This window comes from Convolutriloba macropyga, chromosome 4, assembly GCF_964194025.1.
Source record: "Convolutriloba macropyga chromosome 4, txConMacr16.3, whole genome shotgun sequence".
Taxonomy (NCBI): domain Eukaryota; kingdom Metazoa; phylum Xenacoelomorpha; order Acoela; family Convolutidae; genus Convolutriloba; species Convolutriloba macropyga.
In genome coordinates this window covers 27,657,013-27,669,465 of record NC_134471.1, presented here as the reverse complement: position 1 = coordinate 27,669,465, position 12,453 = coordinate 27,657,013, and the positions used below count along the sequence as shown (strand labels likewise).

The 12,453-nt window shown below is 38.9% G+C and overlaps 2 protein-coding genes across 2 annotated transcripts in view; one reads left to right on the top strand and one right to left on the bottom strand.

Moving 5' to 3' along the window:
- Positions 1–874: 874 nt before the first annotated feature.
- The window catches only part of LOC142337568 (uncharacterized), a 128,881-nt gene continuing 117,302 nt past the window's right edge, over positions 875–12,453 (bottom strand). Inside the window, exons 13-25 of the mRNA XM_075386896.1 lie at positions 7,481–7,718; positions 7,193–7,293; positions 6,621–6,854; positions 5,581–5,806; positions 5,189–5,436; positions 4,814–5,023; positions 4,011–4,581; positions 3,469–3,731; positions 3,137–3,314; positions 2,602–2,933; positions 2,377–2,466; positions 1,971–2,150; positions 875–1,627 (exon numbers count right to left, since the gene is read on the bottom strand). Of these exons, the coding sequence (XP_075243011.1) occupies positions 968–1,627; positions 1,971–2,150; positions 2,377–2,466; positions 2,602–2,933; positions 3,137–3,314; positions 3,469–3,731; positions 4,011–4,581; positions 4,814–5,023; positions 5,189–5,436; positions 5,581–5,806; positions 6,621–6,854; positions 7,193–7,293; positions 7,481–7,718 (3,531 nt within the window). The 3' untranslated portion in view covers positions 875–967. The remainder of the gene's footprint in view (positions 1,628–1,970; positions 2,151–2,376; positions 2,467–2,601; positions 2,934–3,136; positions 3,315–3,468; positions 3,732–4,010; positions 4,582–4,813; positions 5,024–5,188; positions 5,437–5,580; positions 5,807–6,620; positions 6,855–7,192; positions 7,294–7,480; positions 7,719–12,453) is intronic.
- LOC142337570 (small nuclear ribonucleoprotein-associated protein B-like) lies at positions 7,952–8,762 on the top strand. The gene has a single exon (XM_075386898.1). The coding sequence runs from the start codon at positions 7,980–7,982 to the stop codon at positions 8,469–8,471; it is 492 nt and encodes a 163-aa protein (XP_075243013.1). The 5' UTR covers positions 7,952–7,979; the 3' UTR covers positions 8,472–8,762.

Genomic DNA, 12,453 nt, shown 5'->3' with positions numbered 1-12,453 from the left:
GTTATGCCTCACAAGCATGGTTCGCGAATAAGACCGAAAGCAAAGACATCGAGCGCATTCAAAGAAAAGCAACGTCGTGGATAATCAGTAACTGGGAAATTAGTTACAAGCAAAGACTGACCACAATGAAGTTGCTGCCATTGTCATATTACTTTGAATCGCATGATCTATTAATGCTCATCTCACTGCTTAAAGGATCTTACAAAATAAAAATACCCATTAAAACAAACAATAATGAAGGGTTGTTAAGCACACGTCAAAACGAGCTAATAACAATTAATAAAACAAGAACAAGGAAGGCTGATGAAAACTTCTGGAAAAGAACCAGTTATTTACTAAATATAATACGAAAAGTAGGGAACGTCGATCTCGATCAAATTGATAAGAAATATTTAACAAAAATATACTGGAACTACTTCTTCAAAAGTTATTCGGAAGTCAACTTATGTTCCTGGGCTTTCAACTGCAGCTGTGGACATTGTAACCCGGTGCAGAAGCTCAGCTCAGTCGTTATATGAAGGGTGCAAACCCATGTGGAAAGACCCACAGAAGCCTAAACTCTCTCTCTCTCACAAATTCTGTCGATTAGTTGAAAAATTCGTAGATATATATTTTTTTCATTTTGTGCTTCTGTCTCGCTACTTTGTTTGTCACAAGCTGTTTTCATCGTGGAGTGTATTTGGAAATGACTGTGATACGCACAGAATTACTGGGGACTTCCTTGCAACAAATCATTTTGATTAAGAATTGAGGCATATTGGGACATTCTTGTCCATACGGAAAATTGATTATTAGGTTGCATTCTAACATTATTTGATTTGCAACAAATATTAGCTTTTTCGGTAGCCTTGATAGCAGCTGTACTGAAAACGAGTAAGAATTATTAATCTGAATTGAATTACTGAAAAGATTACTTTCATTATTTTCATTTGCTACTATCAATTTTATTGGTCCATTTTTGGTAATTTCAGTTTTGAGATGCGAATTCAGTTTTTCCCAGTTTTGTCTGCTTCATTTTTTCTTTGACAGCAATCGTCTTCTTAAAAATCCACGGCTGCTTTTTCAGCAATGCGCTGCCTGCTTTTTTAGGGCTTTTACCAGGGTTCATAATCTGCTCGTGATATCGCAATCGTGTGTCTGCCTCATCTAATTGAACTGGGTCAAAGAAGTATAGTTTTTCCTCTGATAGCTTTCCGTCTGGCTGAACTTGCTGGATTAATTGCATGGAGGATTTTTTGGATATTGGAGGGACGGTTTTGGAGTAGGAAAACTGGAAGACCTGGTTACTGTCCGGATACATTACTTGGATTTTGTTGTCTGGCAATGTTCGGTAATAGCACGGGACGGCGCTTAGTCGAGTTGTAACAGTTGGCTGCTGATTTTGTTGTTGACTTGGTTTCGGTTCCTTGCCGATGAAACTCGTTTCGAACAGGGTTTGTTGTTGTTGTTGGCTTAGCTGGGCTTGTTGATGTCTTGCCCTGTTGGTTTGATTTTGCGCGTTGGTGGCTGCATTGTATTGTCTTTCGGCGGCTTTGGCGTCCTGTCTGTTGATTGTGGCGGTGGATGAGAGGACAGAACTTGATGACGGGGAAGTTACCAGGTTGTGGGCCGACGAAGGATGAGCAACCTAAATTGAATTTGAGTTGTCTTTTATTTATTATAGCTGACAGTTAATCAAGTTGAGGTGTCTCCTGCCCCTCCAAGCTCAGTAAGTATAAAACTCTGACGCCTCTAGGAGCATTTTTTTTACTTAGTGAAATGATAGGTGAGCGTGTGGAGACAAGAAAAAATCACGAGATGCTATGGTAAATTCTTACCGGTTGTAGTGAACTTGGCTATTTCGAAACAGCACTAGCTGTTTTACTTCCATAAAACAGCTAGTGCTGTTTTATGGAAGTAAGTAATGACAACTTAGATTCATTTTATGTGATTTCAAAATGTTTTAATTATTGGAAAAAAATCTAATCTACCTTTTGTTGGCTTATTCCGGCTGCTTGATTGATGCGATTCAAGTCATCCAAACTTCGTCCAGATCTGAATTCGTCTGTGCCTCTGTTGTTGGCATTAGAGGGTGTGGGTCTTTGTTGGCTGAGGGGACTCGTGGCCTGCTGTTGTTTGTGGCGTTGAGAGTCGGAATGTGTCGCGGGAGCCTAGAATATTGCATTTTATTAGTTTAGCTTTTCACTCAAATCATGTTTGGTAGTTTTTTTTTTAAATAATGGTGTAGAATTTGGTGGTGGGTAGAGATATTTTTGAATTAAAAATTAAATAATTATGGGCTGCTAAAACTTTTTCACAAGCAAGTTGGATGTTTTTATTTCGAATTCGTATTTTGGTATCAAATGAATTGAAAAAATGAATGTATAGAATATGAACCTCATGAGTAGTGGACTTGAGATGCATCTCGAGTTCTTTGGTGAACCTCTGGAACCTGTTCTTCAATGTCTTCTTTCTCTTGTTTGGAATCTGAAAAAAAGTAACAATGAGTGAGGTTTTGGTAATTCTACACATTAAGGTGTGCGTTTGTATGTTTAAAATAGTCACGCGCATGTGAATTTTTTACGACCTCCGCAGCTAATTATTGAGCTCTCAAAGCCTTACTTTGGAAATCTGAGGAGGTCCATCGCTAAACTTGACTCTTTTCTCCATGGCTGCTCTCATTGAGGGCAGCAGCTCCGAATCGCTCTTAGACCCTGGGTCTATTTCGTCCTCAAAGTCGCTCTGAGCCCCGATAGTTCCCATGAAGCTGTGATTGTACACTGGACCTGCAGGAGATTGAGGGTAGTGCTGGGGGAGGGAGTGACGCAGTGTTGGATCTCCCGATGTTGTGTGATCTGGAGTTTGCTGATTGGTTGGAAACTTTCCTCTTTCTTGTTTGCGCCTGTCATTTCCGTCCAGGTCGTTTACTGGCATTTTAAGCCTGTAGATTCCACCTAAATCGAACAGGTATCTAACTTAACAATTAACCAATAAAGTGACCCGAATTGCGCGTTTCAGATTCAATTTTTTTTCAAACATATTCTGGTGCAGATATTTCTAGCACTTGGGTAATTTTGGGGCTTACTTTTGGCATTTTTTCGTAGTCTAAGTTACCAAAAGGCGTGTGCTTCGCTGAAGGTGAAACGATTGGACTTACCTTTGGTTGAGATGATGTTTCCTCCATCCACATATATAGGAGTCATTCTTGGATCCAGGACACTGGTAGTTGGTGTTGCATTTGCATTGGATCCATGCTGTGTAGCTGGAGTGCTGGTCTGAGTATTCATTGGCGAGAACTCAGTTGCATGGCCGCGTGACATTGACGAAAGTGATTCCTGACATAAAACAATCAACATTTAGAGCGCGCTTCAACTTAGAAAAGTGTCAATTATCGGATGATGGTTCATTTTGGGACCTGATCCATGAGTTTTTTTTGCTCACTGTTCTGGACCAAATAGGTTTTCTGTGATTTTACATTTGAATATTTACCTTTGACATTGTCAAGTTTGGGTTGTAGTTAGCGTTTCCAGTTTGAGTGGGCTGTCGCATTGTGCTTTCGGGAACACATGACTCGGGCGACAGCTGTCGACTAACATTGGCAGAGTTGTCCAAAGTAGCCATAGGGGAGGGTGAAGCTCTCCAGGGGTCTTGCTCGTCAACTGTCAATTGTGGCCGTGAGTATGACGGGTTCTTCTCAACTACAGTCAGACCCTGTTTCTGCTGCTTCACTCGTTTGTGATGCTCTGGAGGACCTTAAATGTAATTTTTGAAAACTGGGCTTAAATCATTGAGCGAGAACTGGGCTTAAATCATTTGACTTTCTTTTTCCTCGAGTTGTTCTTTTCTTTTCCTTTCTTTTGTTGACATTACTAAACAGGTTTCAGGGTGTTTGAATGTCTCACAAGCGCGCTTTTTTCTGATTAATGTGCAATATAAAGCGTTTGAAGATTCGAATCTGACCCAGGAAATGAATGTGGTTACTTTTGCCATAATTTTTTTGCGCTCTGGCAGAATCAAAATTTTGTTCTAACCTCTTGTGGAGTAATGGTAGAGACTGGCTTCATCACTACTGTCTGCAACTTGGAAGTTGACGCCTCCTTGGTGTGGTGATTTGTATCCAGTTGCGTGTCCGTACATAAACTGCGGATCATTTTTGAACGCCTGCATCTGATTGGACCCTCCTGTGTGCATACGTCCCAAAGTTTGCGCCCCGTATCCCATCACGTTTTCGGCACCCCCCGATGACCTGTAGTTCAAAGTGTTAGAAGCCATAGGTCGCAGTGACTGGACGTCAAGGCTTCCGATCGCTGGAGGCGAGAATGTTGTTGATCCACTGTTGATGCTGCTGGAAGGTCTGGCCAGAGCCTGGCTTGTGACATTGTAAACCGTGAATCGAGACCCCTCGATACCGGACGAGGAAGCAGGGACCGTAGTAGTATGGTGTCGGGTGTCTTGAGAAGACACAGTGCCTGCGTGAGACTGTATGCTTTGCTGTTGGTGCGATTGTTTGAATGCTTGTGCAGTTGTGGCCTCTGATGACGTCACTAGTGATGACGTAGAGGATCTCGGAGTGGCTGTTTCTCCAATTGGTATGAAATCACTCTGAAAAAGGTCTTGGGATCAATTTTTCTGGTCATAGGTTTTTTTTTTAATAATTAGATAAGTAGATTTGTTGAGCATCTTTTTGGTTGAGATTTTAAAGGTTCTTTGCAATGGAAGGTCGAATCAATAAGGTTGACTCAAATTTGTAATTTTATTTCAGTGATTGGATAACAGGCATAAAATTGTTTTCTATAATTACAAGTTTTAAGTTTTGTATATATGGTGTATGCACCTGCATAGATTCTTGCTCTTTGAGTGACGTGGACTTATGTGCTTGTTGTGGCTGCAGATTGTTTTGTGTTGAAGTAGTATCTTGCTGGCTCATCCTATTTGCAGATGAAGATATTGGCTTGTTTTTGTCTTCGTTTGTGGGTGTCTTGGCATTGTTGCTACCTCCACTGCTGCGTCGCCTCGCTATGGCCTCGTGTAAGTTAGAGGCGTCCTGAAAATGTTTCAGAGGTCTTGAATTCATATATTGAAGACTTGATAAACTAAGTTTGTTTAGCCGTGGAACGTTCTTACTGTTTACAAGCGTTTTTGGACCATTTTGTATTAAGTTTTGGCTCATTGAATGTGAAAAAAATTGGAAAGGTATTTAATTCATTGCCTGAACAGCAGCGTCCGAATCTGAGCTCTCATAGACATGCTTTGGTCCTGGGTGTCCCTGCAAGTCCAGGGCATTCGGCATTCCACTGCCATGAACAGTAATGCTTGCGCCACCCTTGTTGGTACCTGCTGACGATTTGGATCCACGTTGCCGATGTCGTCTGGGAAAAGTCCTGGAACCAACTCCCGCGCCTGGTGCCGATGAAGATACCAGTTCCTCAATTATTTTACCGTCTTCACCTCGACGCTCTAAAATAAAGTTATAGCTCAATACAAAAGTTTGTATCTTAGCTGATGTCTGGACTATATACTGACTGCATATAGTCATCGTACGTCTGATTACTTTACAATTTACAACCTCCTGTGAATGTTTGGATGTTAATAACGACCTACCAATCCAAACCGGAGATCCATCCGTCTCTTTGATCCGGTTTGTCGGTTGTCCCAGAGTGTGATGTATTGAGGACGTTGCATGGCCACTTGAGCCCTGGTGAGGTTGCTGGTCTCCATGGGAATGTTTGCGTCTGTGAGTCTTCGATTTCCTCTTTATAGATCCGACTGCCTGTAAGTTAGAGCTACCTGCATCTAGGTGAGCGGTCGCTCGTTCTAGCGAAGGTTCCTGTCATTGAAGAAAAAGCTTTCAACAAAGAACGATTGAACCCTGAAAGAGTAAAACGAAAATCGAAAAACTTATTGATCAAGATACTGTGACAAAGATACTTGATTACATTGTTGTTCAATTGAGTTCGAATCTCGGATGTTAGGTGTTTTCTTTTATTTTTTTGTGATGTTATCGTATAAAACGTCTCTCAACCACAAACACCCGTTCATATATCTATATAACACAGGTTCAAACCACAGGTTCATATATCTATATAAATATTTAAGTATATATTTATATACAAATAAATTCTTTGGATAAAACCTTGCGCCTTAGTGAACATCGGGGCTTCATTGAGGTTTAGTACGCAGATAATTTACAGTTTCTTTGGTTTCATATTAGGATCATATATGATTTCTTTGATTTCATATTAGGATCATATAGGATTTCTTTGATTTCAAACTAAGATCATACACCTTAGAATGAATTCTTGGGTTTTATGGAAGTAGTCATGTATGAATTCTTTGATTTCATAATAGGACCATATATGATTTCTTTGATTTCATATTAGGATCATATATGATTTCTTTGATTTCATAATAGAATCATACACTTTTTTGAGCATGAATTCTTACTTTTCATGAAAGGATCATGTATGAATACTTTGACTTCATGCTGGGGTCATATATGATTTCTTGGATTTCGTTCAAGGATCATATATGATTTCTTGGATTTCATAGAAGGATCGTACTAAGAAATCGAGTATGGACAGTATGAAATCATATATGATCCTTGTATGAAATCAAAGAAATTTCAACCCGGGGGAACTAACATTTCTGATCTCAGGAGTTGCCATTCCCGCAAAACTGGCAGATCGTCTTTGTTTGGACCTTTGGCTGATCTGCTTTGTGCTCTTTCGTCTCAATGCACTCACGTGTGCGGTCTGTCTCTCGTGTGCTGCCTCCAATAAGAGGATAGATGCCTCGTATTTCAACTGAGTCCACTCCTCACTCCCGATCATCTTTTCTGTCTCCAATTCCATCAGCCACATTTGGATGTTGCTCAGCTAATATCAAAACGATTGTCATTCTTTTATTCTCACAATTTATGATTATGGTTAATATTGATTGGTTCATCATAACCATTGCACACGGCTGGCGTCGATTTTATTGAGAATCTAATAATAGCGGTGATTTAGTCTGCTGATAACTTCGAATATTCATGCATATCTGAGTTCATAAAAACCGACATAAAAATGGATAAGTTACTATTATTTATTCGGGAAGAGTCTTCATTTTTTTCATAGCTTAAGCTATGCTAACTCTGATTTTTTCCTGACGTATTTGTTCGTTAGTTCATCAGATTCAACTATTGTTTTTCTTTATCAAATGTTTTTTGACTTGCCTTTTCTTCCAGAGTCATGACTCGTTTCTGGAAGAGTTCAACCTCGTCAGCTATTTGAAGAATACGTTCCATGCTGTCTGTGTCATTCACATTACTCGTGTCTAAAAATATCAGCAAATATTATTGCCAAATGAGGGATGGTCTTCAACTTTTGCAGTGTGTGTGGCGCTCGAAATTTTGTTTTACCCAATATAGATTGTTTCGAGCAAAATTTTTCTTGTGTGCTTATAGAGAGAAATCCAATTGAAATCGAGTTTTTTTCGATTTGGTTGAAGTTTCTTCTTTTACCTGTTTCAAACTTTTCCTTTAGCAATGACAGGTTTAGTTGTCGTAGAAAATGTATCTCGCTGAGCACATTGTTCTTCATCTCTTCGTGTTGTGCTTGGATGCTCTGCTTGACGAGCTTTCGGTCAGCAGTTGCGGCATTGGAAGCGTTGTTCATCTGTGAGTTATTCTCTTGCTGGAACAATTGTTGAGCATCTGATGAATGTCGACGCTGGTCTTTCAACCGACTGTGATCTTCCGCCTGAAGGAACAGTATGTGTGAAAATGGGTTAAAGTTCGCAAATCCGGTTGCATTTTATAGAATTAATGCAGCATTTGTCTATTAACTGATACGGTCCCTGGTATATGTTATAATAAGCAGGTATTTTTGAAAGTTTTCGAAAACGACGTTTGTCTGTTTTGGGCATAATTTAGAATTTGATGGTAATAGATTTAGATGTTAATTTAACATCTACAAACTTATCCCTTTGAATTTATGAAGTGATCTGTTTTCAGAGTTAAAATGGCTGGTCGATCGTCCAAAATTCAGCAGCACATTAACTACAAAGTCCGGGTTATGCTCCAAGACAACCGCGAACTCCAAGGTGTATTCCTGGCATTTGATAAACACATGAACGTCATTCTTGGTGATTGTGAAGAAATGAGGAAAACAAAACCAAAAAAGGCGAACGAAAAAGAGGAGCGACGAGTTTTGGGTTTGGTTCTTCTCCGAGGAGAGCATCTGGTATCCTTAACAGTAGTTGGACCCCCAGTCCAGGAAGACCGCAGAGCACCATTAGTCAACAATCCAGGTGCAGGTGGACCCGGAATGGGAAGAGCAGCTGGTCGCGGAGCCGGACCAATGGGTGTTGCACCTGGACTGCAAGGACCAGCACCTGGTTACGGAGCTCCTTCACATCAAATGATGGCACCCGGATATCCCGGAGGACCACCGCCCGGACCTGGCTACATGCAGCCTCCAATGATGCGAGGACCTCCACCTGGTCGATACTGAATTTTCAAATTTTTCTCGCCAAATTTTATGACGTTTTATGTAATGGAGTTAATGCATGAGGCTGGAAATATCGGATACCGGAAACCTGTTGAAAACTGTCTGATGTGCAATGAATGTTTGGACATGAGTGCGGTCTTAATTATTGTCAAACTCGAAGCTGATTAGAATTTTTGGAACAGTTAGCTCTATTGTTATTATTTTGTCCTTTTGACCTTCAATGTAAACGCCACTTGATGTTAAAAAGTTGTTTTTATTACTGTCTGCAAATTTTGAAAAATCGTTTCTGTTTAATCTTTTTTGCTTAACTTTTCTTCATTTGAATATTTATCTCAGCTCGAAGAGACTGACAGCATTTTGCATTCTTTCGACCATTTAGCTGTTATGGCTCACAGAGATATTCGGAATGGAAATAAAATGAATAAGTGGGCATTTTGACGTCATAAGATATTTTACAATCCAAGTTGCCAGACCTCTGAGAGTTATTGGGGGTCAGTGTCTAAAAATAAATACCTGTTCCAATTGCTCTTAGCATTAAGGTGGGGGCTCGAAATGGGAGAAATGGCATGGAAATCTAAAAGTGAGGGGGTATTTAGGTTTGAAAGTGTGTTATAATTCCAGCTATCATTTGGTGGGAAAATTGGAAGAAAATAACTAAGGAAGTAAATTGAGTGGAACAGTCTTTTCACGCTGCAGAAAGCAACTAAATTGATATATGGACATATATGTCTATAGAGTTATATACTGAAATAAGGAACTGTTCACCTTGCTTGCGATCACCCGCGATTGAAACCATATGAAATATTTTCATATCTTCTTAACCGAAAAGGAATAACGATGAATCGAAAAAAAACAATACGGGTGGAACCCGCGATCAGTAAAGTTGCATGAGTAGACCTAAGGATCATGTTCTTAATTACTACTTAGTTTGATTAACATAAAAGGTGTGTTACGAAAAAGAAAATAGCCCGGGAGCTGATCTGTTCAACCAAAAGAAATCGGCTTCGTATGCTGTCTGCAAGTTGACGCGTCATAAATATATTTTGCGGGTTGTTTGTTATCGTAAATAAGTATGTTACCTATTGATTAACATCAGGTGCGTGCGACACGGGGTGCTTAACAGATCGAGTGAAAGTGCGAACAATAGAGCATGGAGAAATGTAGGTGAGAGGGGTTAGTTGCATTGGTTGTGAAAGTAGTATTTCTTGGGAACGAAGGCTGCTGTAGGGGTAAAGTTGCCCCTATTGACAAGGTGTTGGCACTTGTGACATGCGAACAGGTAGATTTGCCACTCTTAAAGGTCCTTGAGAAAGAGGGAAAAGGAAACAGGGATAGAACTCCCCTTACACCCCACCGCCACCACTGCTGCTTCAATCGATTCGTGTGCGTGATTAATCTATTGAGAGTGGTGGGGGTGGAGAGGTAAAATTAGAACAATACTGAGTACACAGTTTGAACAGTCTCAGACCAAGTGTCTAGTCAAAAATTGCGATTTGAAGGCGACGTCATGCGAATTATCAATGTACCCTCCCTCTTATTTTTTAGTGGAACACAATGCTATCAAATTGAAAAAGCTTTCGCTGAATTCGAATTCATACGAATCGTTAGGAAGTTCAACAGTTGCGGCTGTAGAAGATTAGAGAAACTGAATAATTTAATTTAACATTAAAATGTGATCATGTTTGAAAAGCTGGATTTGCCAACTGACCAGATTTGCAGTAACCCGTTGACAGTAAAGTGTGTTTTATGGAGCAAGTGATGTTTTGTAACCCTACGAAATCCTAATGGCGTAGAACAATCTATTTCCAACCCTAAATTCTTCCAAGGCAGTTAACGAACAATAAGCTTTCAGAGTTTACTTTTTGTAAAAAGCAAAAGTAGTGTGGAATTTAAAAACTTATTACGAAATTATTGACTTGGGAATTATTATGGGGGCTGTAACTAGTTTGCGTCGAATGTTGGATATTAGTTTCTTACCCCAATCATTAGCTTAAACGAAGCTTTTAAATAATCTCCAATAGGCGTTTACATGCCTCAAACAGATGAAAAAAGACTTAATTGATTAGATACGGAAATACAATTTGTTTCCATCTTGCTCTCTAAGCATTATTCTTTGCTCAAAACGTTTAATCTCCTCTATTGCAAGAAATTTCGAATTTGTAAGCGAGATTTCATGTTTTTCTTGTGTACATAGAAAAAGACTCAGTTGCTTGTTCTTTTACTGTTCGCCACGCTGTTGCGATTCAAAATGTACAAGTTTCCTTGGCAAAAAAACAAAGCAAGATAGGTTAAAATAAAGATCTAGTATACAGCGTGCATTCAACTGTTCCTGAAAAAGTACCAGGCTCAAGCCATCTCGGGCGAAAAAATTAAGTTCTTCGAAGAAATGGCACAAAATTTCTTGACAACACAAAAAATTTGTTTTAACAAGCGATCACTTATGCGTTAGGGCTCAATGCAATCAGATGGACGGAAACAGTTTGTTAGATCTTTAGACAGAAGTTTTGGTTTACTTCTTGAAAGGATAAAACTCGGTGCAAAAATGAAAGATTGCAGCAATTTCTTCAAAGAATGAGAGCGGCCTGCATTGGAATAAACAGCAAATAGTCCCGATCTAAATTAAATTGGAAATTTATGGATAATTTTTTACAGATCTTCAGGAGGATTTGCAATAAAAAGTGGCGGCAATTTGACTCCGCGGTCGTTAGAATTTTATATGGAAACTTAAGAAACCGTCTAATAGTTGTTACAAAAGATTAAAGCATATTCTTGTTTGTAGAGAACTGATTTGAACTCGAAATGTACTTATTGATGTCTGGTGTTTTTCAAAAATTTTTTAGGTGTGCGTAGCTTTTTGTCGATAATTTTAATGAAATATTATATTTTTCATTGTGTTCATCTGGTCTGATCATCTTTTGATCATTTTTTTTGTATTATAATAGCACCTAACTATCTAAACTGACTAGATATGAAAGGACGGAAAATTGTTGTTTATCTTTGTCTGGGAAAACTATTGTACGTACAGCTAGTATTCGAATTTTCTGAAAATTGTAACATTGTGATGCGTTCTTTTTTTCGCGATTCGAAGAAAAGATCTAAAAGGCGCGCTAACTCAAGTTTTTGTTCAGTCTAAATATATTAGTTTTGAATAGAGCGCAAATGTATTTTTGGCCGTTATTTCAGCTTGATTGATTTTCACGCGGAAATTTTTTGCGTGATGTAGATAGAAAAGTGAGCAACTAAACTGCTTGTCTTCTGATAGCAAGTCGTCCGACGTTAAATTGTTGTGTATAGAGACCGTTCCTTGAATTTAAAAAACTTCCAACGTACTTAAAATTTAATGTTTTAGCAATTTGAATTGTCCATTTACAACAAAAACAATTTGATGAAGATTGTCACTGGCTTTCTTTAGTTAAATGCTGGAGTTAAAATTGCAGAGTCCTCCATTGAATGTTCTTTTTGAAAATGAAAATGTTTTTTTTTGCAATGACAAAGTAAGAAGCAGAACTAGTTTATTGGTTTCGATTGGATATTTAACTAACAGAAAAAGCGTTATACATTCTTTCTTCGAGAAAAATCGAAAACGACTCAATTTTTTTGACATGTTTTTGGCGTGCATCAAAGTGCTCGTGAATCACAAAAACGAGCTCTGAAGTCAAAAATTCGATGTTTCGCTTTAATGAAAAATTGACGCTCGAAATTTTCAAAATTGTTCAGCTTTTTTCCGTTTTACGCTTACGTTCTGGAAAATAACAACAGATTTTTGGATTGTTATCGATCTCGGAAGAACAATTATCAGTTTTTCTCTTTAGAAAATGCAGCCTGCAGTTTTCAAATTTTTAAATCTTTGAAAATTAGATTCTGAAAGGTTACAACAGATTTTCAAAACAACAAGGCGGCCCAGTAATGTGCGATCGCACATAAGGTTCCGACCCCGCTCATCCACAATTTTGGCATAATTGTCTACCAAATGAGGAACAGATAG